This window comes from Leishmania donovani, chromosome 5 (genome assembly GCF_000227135.1).
Source record: "Leishmania donovani BPK282A1 complete genome, chromosome 5".
Lineage (NCBI taxonomy): Eukaryota > Euglenozoa > Kinetoplastea > Trypanosomatida > Trypanosomatidae > Leishmania > Leishmania donovani.
The window spans coordinates 115,402-136,846 of NC_018232.1; the positions used below are offsets into that span (position 1 = coordinate 115,402).

Below are 21,445 nucleotides of genomic sequence, written 5' to 3' on the forward strand. Positions count from 1 at the left end.
AAGGACGCCTACAAGAAGTACGACCCCGACCCGAACATTCGTGGCGCCGATGAGGTACCTTCTGAGGAGCAGTTAATACCGCTGTCCGAGAGGGCTTTTTCTAGGCCAGCGGAGAGGCACGTAGTTGTTTCGGCTGATGGCACTGCTGATGCTGCCCCGTCTCGTGTTGATGTTGCACAGAGGGCAGATCCTCGTATGCGCCGCGCGCAGGCTGACCTTGCAGGATACGAGAGTACGTATGCGAAGGACTACAAGCCCGCGGTAAAGAATGAGGAGGCAGTGCCTGCTTCAGCTGCTTTGCCCGATACTTCTGCGGAGAAGCCGGACCCGCGCAAGCGGCGCGCCCCTGCAGACCTTAGCAGCTACGAGAGCACATATGCGAAGGACTACGGCCGCTCTGATGGTGCACCCGCTTCGTTGGTGGAAAAGCCGGTTGTGCCGCCGTTGAGGATTCCTAGTGAAATGAAGTCGATGAAGAAGAACGGAACCGCGCGTACTTCGGTGCGCGAGCCCACCGCCGGCAGGCAGACAAAGAGAAGCGCGGCGCCGGCTGCTAAGGCGCAAGCACAGGTCTCCCCGCCCGCCTCAGCAGAGGAAGCGCCGGCCAAGAAGGCGCTGCAGGTAGCTCCAGCGAAGAAGGGTGAGCCAGCCGCGTCGCGGCCGCGTCCGAAGGGATCGTACGAGACTGAATACAACAAGAACTACCGTGCCTACAGCAGCAAACCCACCCCGGTCGAGACCCCGCATCGCACTCAGGCTTGCGTCCATCACGTGGACCCGGCCTTCTACACCACCACCTGCAGCTCTGCCTACGTGGCGCCAGCCGCGGCACCGGTGCGTTCGGCCTTTACACGCCCGACAGTATCGGTGCGTCACGTGGACCCGGCCTTCTACACCACCACCTGCAGCTCTGCCTACGTGGCGCCAGCCGCGGCACCGGTGCGTTCGGCCTTTACACGCCCGACAGTATCGGTGCGTCACGTGGACCCTAGCATGTACGTCAGCACAAGCCGTGCCGCTTACGCGTAAGCGGCGCAGTTCATGCGGTGCGTGGATATGTCTGTTGGATGTCGACGTGTCTCTGCGTGTGGTTGCTTCGCGGTTTTCGAGGAACGGTGTGGTTCAGGTCGGGGGGGCTCGCAGCGGATGATATCGACGCCACAAAGAGCGGAGGGTGCAGAGTACATGACGGTGGCTGTCCTCTTCCCACTTCACCTCGCTCTCGCTGATGCGTGTCTCCTTGCGTTGCTTTCCTGTCGCGACAGGAGCGCTGTGCCGTACGCCTTCTCTTCGCTTTCGGTTCGTTTTTTTTTTCGTTACGTTCTCGCTGTTGTTCAGGAAGACCCCTCCCCCTCCCCTCCCCTCCCCTGACACAACGACGGGATGAGGGAATCAGGGACAGGTCTGTGTGTGTGTGTGTCGCTTCACGCGTGTGTTATGTGCGTCCGCCTTTTTCTTTGTTGCTCTTCTCTTATGCCTCTTTGGCGGTCAGTCAGTGCCACCCACAGGCAGACAGGCACACAGACGCTCAACCCTCTCCTCGTTCGTGTGCGCTTCAACATGGCAGGCGCGCCCTTCGTTGCCTTTCGCCTTCCCTCTATACATCACCGTCTTCTTGTTAGTTCCACACACGTACACACAATCACACACAATTGTGCGAACACAACGCGCTCATGTTCGCACGCGCCACATCAAGAGGGCACCCTCCCCTTTTCTTATCAGCAAGTTTCTTGTCCTCGTACATCAGCGCTCTTATCCCCCCTCCCTCCCTCAGCCCACCCCCACCCATCCACTCACTCACTCACTCTCCCTCTTTCGGCCCTTCCGAGTGCAGAAGACGAGACGAACAGAACACAGTGGCAGGCACGCTTGCATCATCATCGCTGCCATCATCGTCTCTTCCTTCTCTCATCTCTTTCTCTCTCTGTGCGCGAGCGTGCGTGTGTGCTTGTGCGGATGTGTCTCTTCGCCCCCTCTCCCCCCACCACCTCCACCACAGCCATCGACTCCCTTGTCTTTCCTTTCCTGTACCGTCTTTTTGCCCACCTAACCCTCCTCTCTGGTTCTGCTTCGCTCGCGAGTTTTTTCGATGTATGCTGGTGTGCTTTCGAAGCTGGCGCGTCTGTGCCTACCTCGTAACTCTCATTTTTTTCGTGTTTGGTGCTGGACGCGGGAGATGGAGATCATGCGTGCCACCCTTGCAGGGGGGCGGGGGGAGGGGCACAAGCGGTTTGTACCCCACCCCCACACCCGCCGACCCCCTTCTTTTTCTCCGTCTGTGTGTCCTCGGACGAGCGGCCACAGCCCTGTACCTCCTCCACGCCGCGTGCCCCTCCTGTGCCTCTTTTCTTTCTTTGGTACTGTGTACGCTTGTGCGACGTCCTCAGCGTGACTGATCCAGCGCTTGTTGCGCACGCAACAGCACCGAATAAGACGGGACCAGCTCGCTCCGCCTCCTCTGAGCATGATTCTCGCTACACGAGTGGGTGCATGCATGTACGCCCACGCTGCTGACCGCGTGCGCCTGCCGGCACAGCCGTCTTGCCTTGGTGGAGGGGCATTCCCAAAAATCGAGCAAGACGTGTAATGTCCGCGCGCGGACGCACGCGTGGGACGTGTCTCTCTCTCTCTGCGTTACCTTGCGTGTCGGTGTACGAAGAGGATCTGGCCTGCTTCTGTCGCTCGGTCGATTGGTCGGTCGGCGTCAGCGCCGGTGTGCCCGTTCGTTTGCCGTCGTGCGTGTGTCGTCTGCCGTGGGCATGCACGGGCAGTCTTGCACGCCTTATCTTCGCCTTCTTTGGTTGTTTTGCCTTTATATATATATATATACATGCATGTATATGTGTATGTGTGTGTGTGTACGGGATGTACATGACTGCTATATATATTATATATGTCTTCGTATGTATATATATATATATACATATATAGCTGTATATACACGTATGTTTGTATGTATGTGTCCTCTTCACCTTCTTTCTGTATCGACGACAGAGCCGCCGGCGCAAAACAACAAAAGAAAGGAAGGGAGTAAGAGAGAAGGAACGGGTGTGAACCGAGGGCCCGGGGTACAGAGAGAGAAGAGACGGTAAGAGAGGAGGAAGAAGGAAGTGCACGCACATGCACGCGCATGGGGACCACGAGAAGGGCGTGTGCGTGTGCTGCTGCTGCGACGGATACAGCGGAATCAATGGGAGTGTCGGGCTCCTTCACGTGTTTACACGTCCCATCCATCACCAGATGAACAGCAGCGCTAGTCGTACAGCATGACACCCCTTGCGGCGCCCCCCCCTCTCTCTGTCGCTCTTTCTCCCTGTCTCACTCAGCCCAACCCAACTCCCCCCCCCACTCTCCGACTCCCAACCTACGCATGCACACGCACGCCCTTTTTCTTCATCTGCGCCACCCTCCCCTCCTCCTCTTTCTCTTCTGTATTGTATTTCCTTAATGTCTTCACTATTTTACCATGCGTGCGTGCGTGCGTGCGTGTGTGTGTGTGTCCGTGTGTTGGGGGTAGCGGGGCACTTGGACCCTGTGATGCCACGCCCTAAGGTGTGTGTGTGTGTGTACCCCTCGTCCCCCGCCCCGCCCCGCCCCCTCCCGCGTCCATCAGGACTTTCGAACAAAATGAGGCCCAGAGAATAGCCGAAACAGTATTGTACGTTTTGGGGGGTTGTTGTCGCGATGGAGAAGAGGTGAGGTGTGTATCTCTCATTCTCTAAGCATATATGCATACATGCATATGTATAGGTGTGTAGATGTATGCATATATACGCATATATATATATATACTACGACTACGACTTTTAATGACGACTACGACGACGAAGGCGCCGACTACTACTACGTGTGTGTGTGCCCTGTATTGCTGGCTTTTTGATGTCGTTGCTTGCTTGTTTGTGTCTTCTAAGAACCTGTGTGGAGCACAAGCAGAGGAAGCGCCGGGTCCTCGCGATGTCTCTCCTTCTCTAAGACAATCCCCACCCCATCCCCGCCCCTTTTGTATCTCGTTCTGTAGTCCGCCGTCTACTCGCTTCCCCTCCTTTACAGCCGTTTTTTGTTGTTGCTGTTGTTCTCTTTGTGTGTTTGATGTTGGTTCCCTTTGGCGTCTCGCCATGCACGGCGGACCACTCTTCATCTCCCCCACCTCTCCCTCCTCACGTTATCTTGTCGGTCTTCTCTATATTTTCTCCCCTGTATCGGCCTGTGCGAGTGATGTTCTCTTCGGTTTTTGTACCCGCGATGTAAAAGGTGAGGAGGAGAAGGACAACATCAGCCATGCGAAGGGGTGGATGCGCGAGAGAGAGTGATGACGGCAGGGCGCCCATCACGGGGGTGAGAGAGGATAAGAAAGTCGTGCCCAGCATGCACAAGTGCGCAGAAAGTAGATGGAGCGATTCGCTGACGCGACGTTAGCGTGCACACTTGCTGTCGCTCCTTCCTCTCCCGCCCTCCCAGGTGCTCTGTATCGATGTCGCTCCGCCCGCCGGCCCGATTCCCGAATCACGTCGACGAGGGAGGGAGCACTTCCGCCCACCCCCTCCACCACCTCGATGCCGTCGTCGTAGTTCTCGTTGGCGGCGTCGCTTTTCTTTTTCTCGCCTTATTTGCTTTCGCTTTCGTTGTATCGTGTCGTCTCATTCTACTCGGGCGTCTCCGGCAGCCCATCCGCGTGCGCGCGCACGAAAACAAGGGCAAGCAGATGCCACTCTGACCTGTATGAGCTCTTTTCTCCCCTTTTCCTCCCCCCTCCTGTCGCTCCCTCGTTGTTGTTGGTTGTGTATCACCTCATCGTCTGTGCGCGTACTTCCCCCCTCCCAACACACGCACACACGCACGCACAAAACCGCCTCACTCCCCCCCCCCAAAAAAAAAAATGATTCGGAATATTAACATCAGCGGAAATCTGAAGAAGCGAAAATACGAGGGGCGAGCGGGCGCGAGCGATGCGCCATGAAAGTGACACGCCAGGCGTGGCGTGGCGAACATGTCGGCGCCGCGTGTCTTGGTGTGGTGGAAGGGGGAGGGGTGAGGGTAGGGGTGAGAGAGCAGCTCTTTACCCTGCATAGCCCGTCCTTCGATCCTTCTCGCCACCCCCAACCCACCCACCCTCCTCTCCAATCTTCACAATCCTGAGTGAGAGCAAGAGAGAGCACCGTTGTCACCGGTATATACATAAGTGTGTGTGTGTATGTCCGTTTGCGTAACACCCTGTACACGCCATCGTCGGCTCCTTTTCCAAGCTCTGCCCCTCCCTCCCTCCCTCCCTCTCTGCATGTGTGCGCATGTGCAGGTCATCCCCGTTTAGCATCTTCTCGTCCCTCCCGCCCGCCACCCCCCCCCAACCCCCCCCGCCCCTTCGTCAGCACGCACATACACGGAAAGCACTACATATAAAGGAAGAAGGGGCACATCAGTACCGCCGTTCACCGGCCCCGTTATCACCACTACCGCTATACCTAGACATATATATATATACCCTGTCTCTCTCACTCTCCCTCTCGCTTCCTGCACACTGTCCACGAACAGTCACACACCCACACACAGAGAAGTACGTGGCTGGACTCTGCCGCGCAGTGTAAGAGGGAGCAAGGCCGGGACCTAAGTAACAGTACTCGGCCCCCTCCTCCTCCCAAAAGAAAAAGCACAAGGCAAGCGCAAAGACTTTCATCTCGGTCAGCAAGCAAGCAAGCACGGCTCATCACCGCATTCATCAACCGCGAGGGCGGCACAGTAGAGGTCGCCGCAGGTGGGGAACGCAGGCTTTCAGAAAAGGGCATTGAGCTGTGCGCGTGCACACCTCTCCTTCCTTCCCTTCTTCCTTCGGCGCTACATCTCATTGCGTCCTCACCGACTCGCGAACGGGGCGCCAACAAACCCGCAACCCCGCGCGCGCTCACACAGGCACACGGGCACGGAGAGATACAAGCACACGTATTAGGGGGAACGCAGCCACCATACACACACACACACCTTCTATACTTCCTTTTCTTTCGTTGTGGCTCTCCTCTGTCCACCGTGCGCTAGGTTTGTGTGCACGTGTGCGTGTCGGTGCCCCCCCCATGCTTATTCAGCTCTCTCGCAGGAGAGAGAAGCGGATAGTTTGGCCTTTGAAGACAGGAAAAGAGAGGTTAGGGGAGCGGAGCGGGGCGGGGAGACGCACGTCGACCCAGAAGCAACATACCGTGCTCCAGAGCCGCCCTTCTATCTAGACTTCCTGGGTGTTGCTGGAAAGCTCTGCTGCTGCTGCTGCGATTGCTACCCTGCCTCGTCATCACGGACGTCCTTCAGTCCATCACCTCTACCTACCTTCACTACTATTAAAGCCATTCTCACCTATAGTTGCTGTGTCCGTTTCTCTCCCTCCCTGTGTGGGTGTGGGTGTGGGTGTGTATTCTTGTTGCCGCGGCATCGGTGCTGACTCTAGTCCCCGATCTGCCTCGGCAATATTTGTGAGTTTTGTGCGCGCGTGTGCGTGTCCTTCTCCCTCCCTCTCCCGTCTCCCCGTCTTGAGCTCCGTCTGTCTGTCCGTTCTTTTAGTTGGTTTCCGCCGTCTTTGTCTGAGCACACCGCCGCCGCCTAAAACTTTTTTTTGAGGGGTTGTTTTTTTTTTCGCCCGCTGGCAAACAAGCAAATCACAGGCATACGCACACACTTGCGTCCTGTTCCTCCTCCTCTTCCTCTTCAGCATCACACGCCGACACCTTCTGGTGCTACAACCACTGCGGCGCCCTCCCTCTCCCTTTCTCTTTCTCTGTCTACCTGTCTGTCTACGTGTCACTCTCTCGCCGTGTGTGCGTGTGTGTGTTGACTCTCCTCCTCCTTCGGGAGCGTTGTCTCCCTCCTGTCGTTTTTGCGGCAACACACGGCCACGTGTGTGCGCGCGTCTTTTCTTCCAAGCAACGACAACACTGTTTTGTTGTCACTCGTGTTATTATCAGTGTGCGCTCGTGTTCTCTTCGTACGCTACCGTTCACAGCATCCGCGTCGTCTCGCCACCCCCTCTGCCCCTCCTTTGTTGCCGTGGACGTCCTTTCCTTTCTTATTTCCTATTTTCGCTGCTGTGTGCGTGTCCGCCAGTGCTTCACCGGCTCCCCTCCCTCCCTTGACCAACACACACACACACACACACACACACACACACACCATTGGCCCTCTGCCAGCCGGTGTATCAAGTCACACAGTATTGCCTCGGCTTGTCCTCTTTCCCCCTCCTCAGCTCTGCGCCGCGTCGTGCGCCCGTGCGGCGATTGTGCGAAACAAGATTGCGACGGACCGCTTCGCCCTTACTCGAACCTCATCCCACCCAGTCAACCCTCTTTGTGACTGCCGCAAGAAGAGGCCACCGTTTCACAGCGAGCACCACGCACCCGCAGCCGCCAAGGGACTTCCAATGTCCTCTCGCTCTTACTACAGTGGCAGCGGGACGACGGCGGTGGTGCCGCATACCATCAGCATCTCTACCGCTGAAACCACACCGTCGCAAGCGCCGTCGTCGCACACGGAGCAGCCGTCGAGTGACCAGCAGCACGAGTCGAGCTTGCACCAAGCGACGGCCTCGTTGCCCATGAGCTTGAACAGCACTATGAATAACAAGGGTGCCTCTGCGGCCGCTGCTGCTGCGGCGGCGGCGCCATCATCACACGGCGGTGACAGTCACAGCATCGGAGCAGCAGCGAAAGCCAGTGGCAGTGAGCGCGCGAACTGGAATAACCCCTCATTCGCGGCAGCGCTGCGCAACAGCAGCGGGTCAATCAATGTCGACGGCTACCCTCCAGCGCAGGCCCATCAACAGCCATCGCATCCCTCGCTGCTGTCGCACAGCACAGACGTGGACGATGAAGGCGACGGCGCGCAGCACGCGGCGGTCAACGAGCCGCTCGAGTACTGTGGTGTGCGTCTCCTGCCCGGAGTGGAGCAGATCGACTTTGACGAGGGCTACTACGTCGGCACGATCGACGAGAACGGCGAGATGGCCGGCTACGGCAAGGCAACGTGGCACAGCGGTGACACGTACGAAGGCGAGTGGCTGAACGGCATGATGCATGGTAAGGGCACCTACACGTGGGCAGATGGCGACTACTACCAGGGCGACTACGTTAGAGGTCGCATGGAGGGTCGTGGCGAGATGAAGGACGCCACGGGGCTGTACACGGGTGAATGGGCAGACGACATGCGGCAAGGCTACGGGCGCATGCTGTACGCAGGCGGCAACGTGTACGAGGGTGAGTGGCTGGCAGGCATGCGTCACGGCTCTGGCAAGCTTGTCGAGCCCGCCGCGCACGTCACGTACGAGGGCGAGTTCAACCGGAACGAAAAAGAGGGTCGTGGCGTGCAGACGAACTCTGACGGCGACGTCTACGAGGGCGAGTTCGCCCGCGGCAAACCCAACGGTCGCGGCACCTATCTCTGGGCCGACGGTGCACGCTACATCGGCATGTTTAAGGACGGCGTCAAGCACGGCGACGGGTGTGAGTGGCTCGCCAACGGTGACTGGGTTGCTGGACTCTTTGTCGACGGCGAGCACGTGGACAGCCAATCGACGCGCCACAAGGCAACCGTCCTCACACCTGACAGCAGCGACGCCGATGGCGGAAGCGAGGACGGAGCGGGTGACGGCGGCGCTGGCGGCAGTCGGGGAAGCATTGGTCTCTCCGAATCGACGGCGGCCGCCGTACTCGCCCCTCTGGACGCTGAGAAGCTGCGCCGCATTGCTGATCAGGTTCACGCCCCGTCCTTCTCGATGAACGTGTCGGCAGCAGCCATGAGGAGCCTCAGGAGCTCGTTGCGCAAGAACAGCTCCTCGCACTACCAAGACTTCAGCGGCCCAGGCGGTGTGACTATCGAGGAGGCATCGTCGCCGTTCTTGCGTTCTCTGGCGGCTCCGCAGATGCTGCTGGACGACAGCGACCTCGAAGGCTGGACGCCGCTCAAGACGATCGGCAAGGGTAGCTTCGGTGCCGTGTACACGGCCCTCCTGCGCAACGGCCGCACGGTGTGCTGCAAGGTGATCGAGCTTGGCACTGTGGAGAGCGAGGAAGAGATGGAGAAGTTACGCAACGAGATTGCGCTGATGAGGCGGCTGCGGCACCCGAACTGCGTCCAGTACTACGGTAGTCTGGAGGACAAGGTGCAGAACACGCTAAACATCTTCATGGAGTACGTCAGCGGGGGCACGCTCACGAGCTTCGTGGCCAAGTTCAAGAGCATTCCGCTGGAGACGCTGCGGCAGTGGGTATACCAGATGGTTTGCGGCGTGAAATACCTGCATGAGTGCGGCATCGTGCACCGCGACATCAAGGGCGACAACGTGCTCGTCTCCGTCGACGGCATTGTGAAGCTGGCGGACTTCGGCTGTAGCAAGGCGATCGACGATGTCTGCAGCGCCACGCACGGTTGCTCGACGATGGTCGGCACGCCCTACTGGATGGCCCCGGAGGTGATCAAGTGCGAGGCTGGCGGGTACGGCGTAAAGAGCGACATCTGGTCCATTGGCTGCACGATTGTGGAGATGTTGACGGGCAAGCCGCCATGGCCGGAGTGCAACTCGATGTGGGCCGCCGTGTACAAGATCGCGAACTCTACCGGGCTGCCGACGGAGATACCGGCCGACATAGACCCGGAGCTGATGGATCTGCTGCAGAGGTGCTTTGAGCGCAATCCGAAGCTGCGCCCGACAGCCGCAGACATGCTGAGCCACCCGTTCTTGGCCAAGGTGACCGAGGGAGTCGCGTCGCCGCTCGAGAAGAGCGGGCGCAAGTGAGGGGGTGCGCACGATCATCATCATCTCTGCCCGCACCCCCTCCCTCTCTCCCTCTCTCTCACAGCCCACCCACTCCGCCTCTCGAACCGTTGCCTTGTCGTTGTTTCTTCCCTATTTCATTGTGCTCTTTTTACGTCTGTCTGTCTGTGTTGTTGTTGGCCGGCTCGTTGGCTGGCTGGCTGCTGCTTGTGCTTGTAGCGTGATCCTTCTCTTCACTCTTCCCTTCTCTTCTGTGCTTCGTTTTCAGTTTGCAGCCGACTATTTTCCTTTGTTTTTTTTTTCGAAGTTTGCGTCTGCGCATCAGTGCCCCCCCCCTCCCTCCCTCCCTGTCTCTCTTTCTTCTTGTGGCGTTCGGTGTTATTATTTTCGTTAAGCTCATAACACAACGCATCACATTACGCGCGCGCGATCTCTCGTTTCACGTTTCGTTATGATTTCCGTCTTCTCGTTACGTCTCTTCCCTGTCACCGCTTCCACAGTGCAGCCACCGTCACGGTTGCATCACCACCACCACCAGCACCACCGCCGCCGCCCTCTCCCCTCCTCCCTCCGTATGTTTCGTGCGGGCCATCTTCCTTTTTGTGTCTTCTCTCGGCCGGCGTGGCTCCCTACTCATCTCTTGTCTCCCTCAGCCCCACCCCCTTCCCACCGCCTCGATCTCGACATGCATGCATGCACACACGCGCGCCTGCACGCGCACCCCCCCCCTCCCCTCCTGCCCTCCTCCTCCTATTCCCCCTTTTCCTTCCCTGTCTTCGTCTGTTTCTCGGATCCGCCGTTGCTCGCACGCTGCTTCATACGTGGGAGGGTCGCCTGCCGTTTTTTCGGTTGGTTTCGTTGTCCGTCTGGTCGCGTGCGCATTGTGGGCCCCCTCTCCCTCACCACCACCACCACCCCTCCTCACGGCCCGGCGTGCGCGCGGGAGAATGCGTGTCGCCCGGTGCCTGTGCGCCTGTCCGCGGCCGCGTCTTTTCCGGCCGGCGAGTCCGATCCGCATGGCTCCTCGCGCCCGTGTGCTCGTGCGGCTTGCGCGCCGCTGACAATTTTTTTTTTTTTTTGAGGGGGCGCGAAGTGACGGAGGGGACTCGCTGGGAACGCTGCCGCTTGTCTTGCTGGCCTGTGCGCGCGAGAGGGGAAGGGAGAGAGGGGGGGAGGAGGAGGAGAGCGCGAGGGGAGAGAAGAAAGAGAACGCAATGATGGGCGTGCGGCTGCCGTGATGCCGCCGCCGCCGCTGATGATGATGAGCTCTTCTCGTGGTGATGAGGATGATCATGCGTTTGTGTCTTGTTTTGTTGTTGTTTCCCCTGCGTTGCGCGTAGACGGTGTCTACCACAGAAGTAAAGGGCAGAAAGAGAAGGGGCGAAAAAGGCTCCTTTTCCTTTGTGAAGCTGTGCGCGACGCGTGAAGGAGGCCGGCGACTCCTGAGAAGAAGCGCTCTGACCTAGGGGTGTCGGTGTGCGGATGCACGCGCACATGCTTGCGTGCCAAGGAGTGCTCGCGCGGGGTGCGGACTCTTCCAACCGCTCTCTAGGCTGCATCACGCAGGTGCTTGGTAGAAGGGAGGGGGTACTGTCGTTGCGCGAGGTGCGTTGTCGACTCCGTCGCCGCGCCTCCTCCGTGCTTCTCTGCCCACTGACCCCCTTCCGGTTGAGCGATATACTCATTGTGTATGCGTGGCCGGGGGGCATCAGCCGCCCTGCAGCTCTCTGCGCCCAACTGAAACTCAACACCGTTCCTGCCTCGACTCTACTTTGCGATGCATTCACCCAGGTCTTTCTCCGCGGCCGACTGCAGTGGTGACCTGCGTGCACACACGTGCGCGCACACCGATGTAAGCGGCCTCACCCGGGCACGTCCACATACAGGCAATCATAGACGAACACTCACAAGCCGGCACGTACGCTACACCATCGTATAGACGCAGCCGCGCAGGCGACTGGCGCGCATCTTTTAGAGCCACCACACCCCCTCTGTTCTTTTCCCATTCCCTACCGCTACCACTACCACCACCTTACCGCGCGTTCGCCGCTGCCCCTGACCTTGACGCCATGCGCGTAAAGAGCATCGTGATTGACGGCTTCAAGTCGTATGCGCACCGCAAGGAGCTGGCGGACCTCAGTCCGCACTTTAACGCCATCACCGGGCTCAATGGCAGTGGTAAGTCGAACATCTTCGACGCCATCTGTTTCGTCATGGGTATCACCAACTTGAAGCGCGTGCGCGCCGAGGACCCGCGGGAGCTGATTTTCCGCGCCGGCACGACCGGCGTGCACGCGGCGCGGGTGACGATCGAATTCGTGAACGATGACCCCGCCTCCGCCCCGCCGGGCTACAGCTGCGAGGAGTACCCGCTCATCACCATTGGCCGTCAGATCAAGCTCGGTGGGAGGCAGCAGTTCTTCTTCAACAACAACGTGTCGCTGCAGAGCAAGGTGAAGCGCTTCTTCGAGAGCATCAGCTTGAACGTCGACAACCCCCACTTCATGATCCTGCAGGGGACCGTGCACAAGCTGATCGGCATGCGCTCGCAGGACATCCTGTCCCTCATCGAGGAGGCGGTCGGCACGAAGGCCTTTGATCATCGCCGCCGCACCGCCGAGACGCTTATTCGCAACAAGGAGCGGAAGATGGAGGAGATCGACACGAACATCGAGGCGCAGATCCGACCGCTGCTGGAGACGATGCGGGCCGACCAGGAAGAGTACAACACGTTCATGCAGAAGCGAGAGAAGATGGAGGAAAAGGCGCGCTTCCGTGTCGCGCTGGACTACTACACGCATCGCACGCAGCACACAGAGGCGGAGGCGGCGATGGAGGCACGCAAGGCCGACGTTCAGAACGCGAAGACGCAGCTGCAGGCACTGCCGCGCCAGGAAGAGGAGGCAGCGCGTCGACTCCTGCAGCTGCAGGACTCCCTCAGCGCTCCGAGCGATGCAGCCATCGCGCTGCACGAAGAGGAAGATGAACTGAAGAAGGCGCATAGCCGCCTCGAAGGCCAGCTGTGCAACTGCACCCAGTCGCTGGAGCAACTCGAGACACAGCTCAAGAGTCTGCGGAAGGAGCAGGAGCGGCAGAGCAGCAGGCAGGCGGCCTTCGCGGCACGGCAGCGGCAGCACGAGCAGCTGCTCGCGCAGATTAGGGCGGGCAAAGAAACGTGCGCAAGGCTGAAGAAGGGCCTCAAGCTCCTCCGATCCGGCGTGCAGGCCGGTGCCTCGGGCGTCTCGCTCGCCGAGGAACGGCAGCAGGTGGACCTGCAGCTCATCGAGCAGCAGTCGCGCGTGCGCCGCGCCACAGAGCGGCTTGAGGAGCTGGTGAAGCAGCAGCGGCGAGTCGAGGCGCACCAGGCCGAGGAGAACGGCCGCGTGCGGCACCTAGAGCACGAGTACGCCAAGGCAGCCGCGTCTCTCGAGAAGGCAAAGGCGGTGTACACCCCTTTGGCGCTGAAGCAGGAGCGCAAGGAGGCCCTCGAGGCCGAGATCTCGTCGCTGAAGCGTGAGTACCAGGCCGAGTACGAGAACTTCCAGCGGCAGGTGAGCACGGCGACCGCGCGCAACTACGACCTCGACTACAACCGCTACGCCTGCCCACCCGACACGGAAGACAAGGTGCTTGGGCGTGTCGGCCAACTCATCACTCCGACCGATCCGCAGCATGCGCTGGGGCTCATGGTTGGCGCCCAGAACCAGCTGCTACGCGTCGTCGTCACGGACGATCGCGTCGCTGAAGCCATCATCCGCAGTGGGCTGCGACAGCGCACCGCGTTCTTTGCCCTGGACAAGTTGCAGCGTCAGCCAACACACTTCTTTATCGATGGCGCGAAGCTGCAGACGGCGCGGCTCATTGCCGAGCAGCAGGGTGGCTGGGTGCACCGCGCACGGGACTTGGTGACGGTGCAGGAGGCCTCATCCCATCAGCAGCAGCAGCAGCTCAACGCTCTTGCGGACTTCGTGTTTGGCAACTTCCTTGTGTGCTCCAGCTTGCGGCTTGCGCAGGAGCTGGCCTACAACCCGTCCATTAAAGCGAAGGCCGTCACCGTCGAGGGCGAGGTGGCCGAGCCGAACGGCTTGATGACGGGCGGGTCGACGCGGCAGCTACGCGACGTTTTCGCCGACCTCAAGACGTACACCGCTCAGAAACAGCCGCTCAAGGCGCTGCAGCAACGCACGCGCGCGCTGGAAGTCGAGTACGCCGCCCTGCGCGACACGCTCCGGCAGCACCAGCACGACATCCAGGTATACAAGGCAGCGGAGGAGGCGGCGGAGCTGTCGAAGCAGCGCTACATCGTCGCCGCTAACAGTGTGCAGAGCGGTGCGGCCGAGCTGACGGAGCAGATGGAGCGCGAGCGGACCGCGCTCGCCGAGGCGCGCGAGAAGGTGGAGGTCCTGCAGGCAAGGCAGCGCGAGTTGGCCACGCAGGCTCAGACGACAGACCTGAACTCGGTGCGACAGGAAATGGAAGATCAACTCGCCGCAGCGGAGGCCCACGTGGCGCGGCTGACGGCCGACGAGGAGCGCGGCGCGGCGGAGTTTGAGCGACTCGAGGCAGACATGGAGCAGCAGGCGGCGGACTTGTCTCGCAAGACACAAGACACGGAGGAGGATATGGTGCAGCAACAGAGTCAGAAGCTGAAGCTGGCGGCGCAGGTCGAGGAGGTGACGCAGCAGCTGGCGGCGGTGCAGGCGCGCTCTAAGCAGAACGAGGAGCGGCGCCAGCGGCTGGAAAAAGATATCGACGACGCCCAGGAGGAGCTGACGCGCCTCGCGGAGCGCAAGGTCACGCTGGATAACCTGGTCAAGAATGGCGAAGTGGAGCTGCGAGAGCAGAGCCGGTGCCTCGAGAGTCTGCGCCGCCACGTTCATGAGGCGGAGCAGCGCTACAGCTGGCTCCTCGAGGCGCGGGCCGCATTCAATCAACCAGGTGGCCCATACGACTTCAGCGACGCGGCGCGCACGGCGGCCATCCTGCAGGAGCTGCGCGACGTCGAAGCGCGTGCTGCCGTGATGTCGAGCAAACTCTCGCAAAAGTCTGCTATCCTGTACGAGGAGCGGCGCCGCGAGTACGAGGAGCTCGTCAAGCAGCGCACCGCCCTTGGCGAGGACAAGGAGGCGATCCAGCGCTGCATCACCGAGATCGAGTCGAAGAAGTGGGGCGCGCTGGATCGCATGGTTGGCGTCGTCAGCTCCATCTTCGGTAAGCTCTTTGCCACGTGTCTGCCTGGCGCGACGGCGCAGTTGCTGGAGGAACGCGACGCGGCGAACCATCTCAGCGGCCTCAGTGTCCGTGTCTCCTTCAACGGGAAGCCGAGGGAATCACTTTCCGAGCTCAGCGGTGGTCAACGCTCGCTGCTGGCGTTGTGCCTCATACTGGCCATCCTGCGCGTTCGCCCCGCACCGCTGTACATCCTGGACGAGGTGGACGCTGCCCTCGACCCCAGCCACACCCAGAACATTGGCCGCATGCTGCAGCTTTACTTCCCCCATTCACAGTTCCTTCTGGTGTCGCTGAAGGACGGCATGTTCAACAACGCCAACGTGCTCTACCACATTCGCAATACGCAAGGCTACTCGGAGGTGGCGCGCATCGAACACAAGCCGCCGTCTCAGCCGACGTCCGCCGACAGCGACCCGCAAAACGTGGCGAGCGGCGCTGAGAAACAAGGCGCTGTGACGTCGTCTGCGTAAGCGCAGTAGGCATACACATATACACACGCAGCTGCTGTCGCTGCTGCTGCTTACGCCAGGGAAATGTGTGTGTATGTATGCGTGTGTGTGTGTGTGTGTTATATCCGCAGAACTATAGATTTGCATCTTTCTCCTTTCCAGCGTGTGTCCGCACTCTGCCCGACGGCACATGAGTTCAAGCGCCACGCCACTCAATCGTGTCCCCCCTTCCCATCCCTAGTCCGTCACAGGCCGCCAACCCACGGCGCGAGGCAGCCGTAGAGGCACACGCGGTGCAGCGATGCGCCGGTCTAGCCATCCCCGCGTGGCCCCTGCGCCGAACTCCGCCCGCACCCTTGGTGCATCGCTCGCGGGGCGGCGCGGGCGTGTTCACTGTCGCAGGTTGCTCGGACGGCGCTACGTCGTAGGTGCTCGGCCCGGCCATCGCCAGCGGCGGTTCGGGGTCGGAACGGGCTGGGGGGGCTGCTCGGCTTCCCCTCGCACACAGGGGGGTGGGGTCGGTGGGCCCCGTGCTGCGAGGCGTGTGTGTGTGTGTGTATCCCTTCCCTCTTCGTCGTGGAGGGGGGTCACAGAAAAATCAGGAACAGAGAAAACGCGAACTGCTTATCGGCGCGTTGCTCTTGTCGTGTGAGCCGAACTCTCGATGCGGAGAAGATAACGATGCGACATGGTGCGACGATGCTCGAGCGCCTCTCCCGCCACACGAAGTCGACATGCATGTCGGGTAGAGGGGAAGGGGCGCGCGCGTTGATGTGGATGCTTCTCCCTGGCGATCTCCTTCTCGCGCTGCCGCTAGCTTCGCGGCTTACCGTCATGAACGTCTGCCTTCGTCTCTATCCTACGCCACCCTTTCCTCTCCCCTCTTCCACCGCACTCCCCCCCCCCTTCCACACGCACACGCACCACAGGAACGCCCTATCACCCCCGTTCATCTCAAAGAGGCCCACAATACTGCCTACTCCGCCGGTCAAGTCTGGCAACGGAGCGAGAGAAACCTAGGAGAGGCCACACCTTGACAATGTCAGCAACGCCGCCGCCGCCCTCGTCCAACGCCTCCACCGCTTATCCGCACGCGCGCGCTTCTCCTGGAACTTACCGCGGGACAGGCAGCGGCGCGTATTCGCGAGGGTCGTCGTACCAACCATCCGAATCATCGCCGTCGTCATCGCCGATCTACACATCGAGCCACTCGCGCCGCGGTGGCGGTAGCACGCGTGTTCGCGCGCATACATACGGCTCCGTCTACGCCGATCCAGCAGCGTCACGTGCGGCGGCCCCCCCAGCGTCGCGTACGTCTGCGCCACGCGCCACCCCCGATGTCGCCACGCCGCCGCTGCCGTCTGCCTCCTCCGCGGCTTCGCCGCCTCTCTCGTTCATCTCGATCGATGTTCTGAGCAGCCTCAACGCCAGTGTGCAGGAGAGCCTCTCCGGGTACCTGTACACGGACGCCATCGAGCTTGCGCAGCGTCTCTTCGACCTGGAGGCGTCCTACGCGCACCTGCACCTGCTCGCTCACTGCTACACTGTCAGTGGGGCGGCCGGGACGGCGTACCGGCTGCTGCAACACTACTACCCTTTCCTGGAGCTGCATGTGACACGACCATGGACGGCTGGTGCTTCTACAAGTGCTGCTGGCGGAGCGGCAGGGGGGGTGGGCAGCGGCTTCCTTCCCTTCGACGCTCGCCGCACCTGGACAGCCTCTTACGGCGTGCATCCGCCGCAGCATCCGTTTTCGTCGGGCATGTCCTCGACGGCAGCAGCTGCGACGTTCTCAGCTTCGAGCAACGAGAACAACGTCACCTCGGACGAGTTCGAGCTCGGCTACGAGACGGTTGACCTGCAGTCGCAGTGGGACTGCCAGTACCTCCTCGGTGTGTGCTGCTACCGCACGCAGCACTACGAGGACGGCGCCAAGGTGCTCTCGCAGCTGCTGTACGTGTGCCATCAAGTCACCACAATCTCTAGCGTTCTTCGGCGGAGGCTGCAGCAGCTTCGCCAGCAGCAGCAGCAGCAGGTGGCCGGGCGCAGTGATACGAGCGAGGAAGACGACGCTGGTGTGGCGGCAGCAGTACGTACCACGGAGAGACAGCTGCGGACCTGTGCCTTCGTGACGGAGGCGCGCACTTCGCAGGTGCTCTACTGGTTGGGTCTGTGCGAGAAGCATCGCCAGCGGCACCCGATCGCGGCTGAGCACCTGCGCCGCGCCTACGTGGCCCACCCGCTTCGTCTCGATGCGTTCCACGAGTACGTGCACTTGGCGTGGCCGTCGGAGCAGGTGGTGCAGTCACTACTTGCTGTGAAGGAGTCACTGATCGAGGAAGAAGATAGAGCGGAGGTCGATGTCACGGAGCCACCACAGCAGCGCCAACGACCTCCGCAGCGTCGCGGCCGAGACGCCACCGACATCGCTGTCGATGTGGACGCCGATGCAGACGACGAGGAGCAGCGTGCTCCACGCAGCGCCGCTGCTGTTGCTGCTCTCGCTAGCGGCGGTGGTGGTAACCATAGCGCTGCCTCTGTTTCACCGCATGCCACGCAGCTGGTGCGAGCAGGTCCGTCGGCGGTGACGCTGCCAGCCCCTTGTCTCACGGCACAGCAGCGGCGGTGCGCACAGCAGCACCTGCGGCCGTTCCTGCACGCTGCCTTCCTCGGCATTACCTACCGCTGCCCAGAGGCAGTGGAAACCCTTCATGCGCTGCTTGCCCAAGAGCAGCAGCAACAGCGAGCGGCAGCGGCAGCGGCAGCGCTGGGGTCGGCGTCGTCGTCCACGGTGGCGAGCCTGCACGGCTCAGCGCGTGCTGGTATGATGCGTTCGTCCTCCTCCTCTTCTGCGCCGCTGTGGAAGAACCAAGGTGGCGGCAGCGCAGCAACAGGGGCCGTGGCATCCACCGCATCGCCTTGGCTGCTCCGCCAGCTCGCCCTCGCCCACTTCCACAACGGCGATATTCAGGAGAGTGCGGACGCCTTCGAGCAGCTGCTGCGTACCGCGCCGTGGGAGCTGATGAGCCCGGCACTCATCTTCTACAGCACGGCTTTGTGGCACCTGAAAAGCGAGAGTGCGCTTGGCAGCCTTGCGCAACGGCTCACCGACGCCGAGCCGCTCAGTGCCACCACCCTGTGTGTCGTCGCCAACGCATACAGTCTCATCAAGGACCCTCGCGACGCCTTGGTAATGCTGAAGCGGGCTGTGCAGGTGGCGCCGACGCTGGCGTACGCGCACGCCCTGCACGGGTACGAGCTGCTCGGCCAAGACAGCAAGGCAGAGGCAGAGGCAGCGTTCAAGGCGGCGCTCGCCGTGGATGCGTCGCTCTACATCGCCTACGCCGGCCTCGGGGAGCGCTTCATGAGGGAGGAGCAGATCGACAAGGCGCGGGGGTACTACAAGGAGGCAGTGAAGCTGAACCCGACCCCGGCCATCATCAACCGCTTCGCTCTGACGTACCACCGCCAGGGCAAGTCGCTTGCCGACCTCAAGACGGCGCTGCGGCTTTACACAGAGTCGCTGGAGCGGCACCCGAACAACGTCACAGCGCGACGGCAGCGCGCCGACGTCCTGCTGCGGCTCGATCAGCCGCTGCAAGCGCTGGAGGAGCTCAAGGCGCTGCTGGTGGAGTGCCCTGGCGAGGCTGTCGTGTACGTGACCTTGGCGGAATGCATGGTGTGTCTGCGGCGTCCACACGAGGCCCTGCAGCACTACCAGACAGCCATGCACCTTGACCCCCGGCGGGAGAGCTACGTGCAGGGCTGCATCGACCAACTCGTCGCAGCGAACATGCTGTAACGCTGCTGGAGTTGTGCCGGGTGTGCGTGGCAGCGCTGTGGACATTGGCAACAGCCTTTCAGGTATTCAGCACACAGAGAGGCAGACACGGATGCAGGGGGTGAGGTGGGGGAGGGACGGGCTCGAGTGCATCCGACGCCGGCTCGGTATGGTGTGCGCCATCCTGTGTCGACAGTGCCTTTGTGCAGCACATAGATAGTGTTTACCTTTCTGTTTTCTCTCCTTGTATGAGATATCGACGTAGCTGCGCACCTCCCTGCCGGACGTTCGTCAGAGACGCGTGTACTCTGTGAAGTGCCGCGCGCGAGATAGATAAATGGCAGTAATCCTCTTCATCGCGTCCGCGGCCACTGTCGTTGTCGTCCTGCAGTACATCCTTGTGTTTGTGCGCCCGTATGCCTTTTGTCTGGACTCCCCAGCCGCACATTGCATTCCATCAGGACGATGCTGTTCCGAGCTGCCCACGATCGCACCGAAACGCCTGTACCACATAGCCATGCTTGCCACCCTGTCCCACCCCACCCCCTTCCTCCCTTCCTCCCTTCCTCCCCCGCCCCAACACGCACATACGCATGCACACGCTCTCACCTCTATACGACTTCTACTTTTTCGTTGTCATCTCGCGTCTCCGCTGCGCATCTCCTTGAAGGAACGCCACTTTCCGACACGCTCGGCCACCTTCACCGGCACACACGCACAACGCGCCAGTAGCACGCAGAAGAAACGAAGGTGAGAAGGAGCCACCATACGCGTGTGCGCACATTGGGAAACTGCCCGTCCACGGGCTGATCGGCTCAGTTTTTCCCCTGTATGTGTGTGATGTGCAACACACGCATATATACATATATATATATATATACACGCGCGCATGCACGCACGCGCACTTGAGGCTGCACCCCATCACCCGCCGCTGTCTTTTTTTTTTTGGTCGACTGCGCTGCTTCTTCCTTTTATGTTGCTGTTTGGTGTTTAGAATGGCCTCCGACGACCGCATCACGTTGGCCGATGACGCCTCCGTCATCTGCGAAGACGTCGTCAACGCGCTCTTCAGCCGCGAAACGCGCTATCAACACAGCAAGATCGCCGGCCTCGTCTCCGCCATCTCTGATCAGGTGGTGCAGCGGCTGACGCAGGAAGCGAAGCTGCCGCGCAAGTACGTCGTCCTCGTCACGATCCTCCAGAAAAACGGCGCTGGCGTGCAGATGATCTCGTCGTGCTCATGGAACCCAACGAGTGATGCGTGCTACGTGTACAAGGCGGAGAACAAAGCCATGTACTGTATCATTACGGTCTACGGTGTCACCGTGTAGCCACGCGATCACGGGTGATCAAGCGCACGCGCCCTGTTTCGGCATCCTGCCTCTCCCTTTCATATGTATAGCACCAGCCCACGAACCGCGGCACATGTACATGCGCAGCGATGGAGAAGAGCGCGTGATGGGGTGCCGTGACCGCGTCACGTAATGGTGACTCTCCTCAAGCCCACCGTCCTCCTACATTATAGCCGCTGTCCATTCGATTCACCTGCGCGGTCTGCTTGGGGGAGGGGGTGGTGCAGCCGAATCTCCGCGCTCGCGCAGCACCTGTGTGTGTGTGTGTGTGTTTGTGTGCCCTTCCGCCGGTGCGACCGCCTATCACCGCGCTCGCTAGTGCACTTGTGGCCGGGCCCGCGAGTGTCTTCCTCTCCACACGCATCTGCACACGTTGGTCGGCGTTGCCGACCCCGGCGGGTACACATGCAAGCACGCCACCGCTGCCCTTTTCCCAGCAGTGGTATCGAACTCGCTTCGAAGACACGCTTATGTGTACTGCGGTGAAGACTCGCCTTGGGCAGCGAATGCGGCCGTCCACCCATCGCACTCTGCCGTTACGACCTCCTGTGCCTTCCACAGCCAGTCCGTGAGCAGCTGCCCGCCGTCTCATGGAAGGACAGGAGACCTTCTCCGCGCACCACTACTGCACCCCGCCCCTCTCTACCCTCTGCTCCCCTCGCAAGCACCTTCCTCAGCGAGCAGCTCCAGCATCCACTCTTCGGCGATGACGTTCCTCGTCCAGACGGGGCCGCGACCGGAGGCGAGTTCGTCTGGTTGGGCCCGAACGACAGCCCGCGTGTACGGGCTGGCGCAGCACAGCCGGCATACCCTCTCTCTCATGTTTGCATAGATCACCCGAAGACTGCACAGGTGGCAGGCCGTACCCCATCCTCCCTGGGTCCATCGG

General features: G+C 60.9%; 4 protein-coding genes across 4 annotated transcripts; all 4 read left to right on the plus strand.

Moving 5' to 3' along the window:
- Window positions 1-7,393: 7,393 nt before the first annotated feature.
- LDBPK_050390 (protein kinase, putative) lies at window positions 7,394-9,763 on the plus strand (the record flags this gene model as incomplete). The annotated part of the gene is made up of 1 exon (XM_003858178.1): window positions 7,394-9,763. One exon carries the CDS (start codon window positions 7,394-7,396, stop codon window positions 9,761-9,763), a length of 2,370 nt encoding a protein of 789 aa, XP_003858226.1.
- A 2,048-nt stretch (window positions 9,764-11,811) lies between these two features.
- LDBPK_050400 (structural maintenance of chromosome (SMC), putative) lies at window positions 11,812-15,444 on the plus strand (the record flags this gene model as incomplete). The annotated part of the gene is made up of 1 exon (XM_003858179.1): window positions 11,812-15,444. The coding sequence occupies one exon, from the start codon at window positions 11,812-11,814 to the stop codon at window positions 15,442-15,444; it is 3,633 nt and encodes a 1,210-aa protein (XP_003858227.1).
- A 1,018-nt stretch (window positions 15,445-16,462) lies between these two features.
- Window positions 16,463-19,225, plus strand: LDBPK_050410 (hypothetical protein, conserved; the record flags this gene model as incomplete). Its single annotated transcript, XM_003858180.1, has 1 exon — window positions 16,463-19,225. The coding sequence occupies one exon, from the start codon at window positions 16,463-16,465 to the stop codon at window positions 19,223-19,225; it is 2,763 nt and encodes a 920-aa protein (XP_003858228.1).
- A 974-nt stretch (window positions 19,226-20,199) lies between these two features.
- On the plus strand, window positions 20,200-20,535 carry LDBPK_050420 (dynein-light chain-protein, putative; the record flags this gene model as incomplete). The annotated part of the gene is made up of 1 exon (XM_003858181.1): window positions 20,200-20,535. One exon carries the CDS (start codon window positions 20,200-20,202, stop codon window positions 20,533-20,535), a length of 336 nt encoding a protein of 111 aa, XP_003858229.1.
- Window positions 20,536-21,445: the final 910 nt, after the last annotated feature.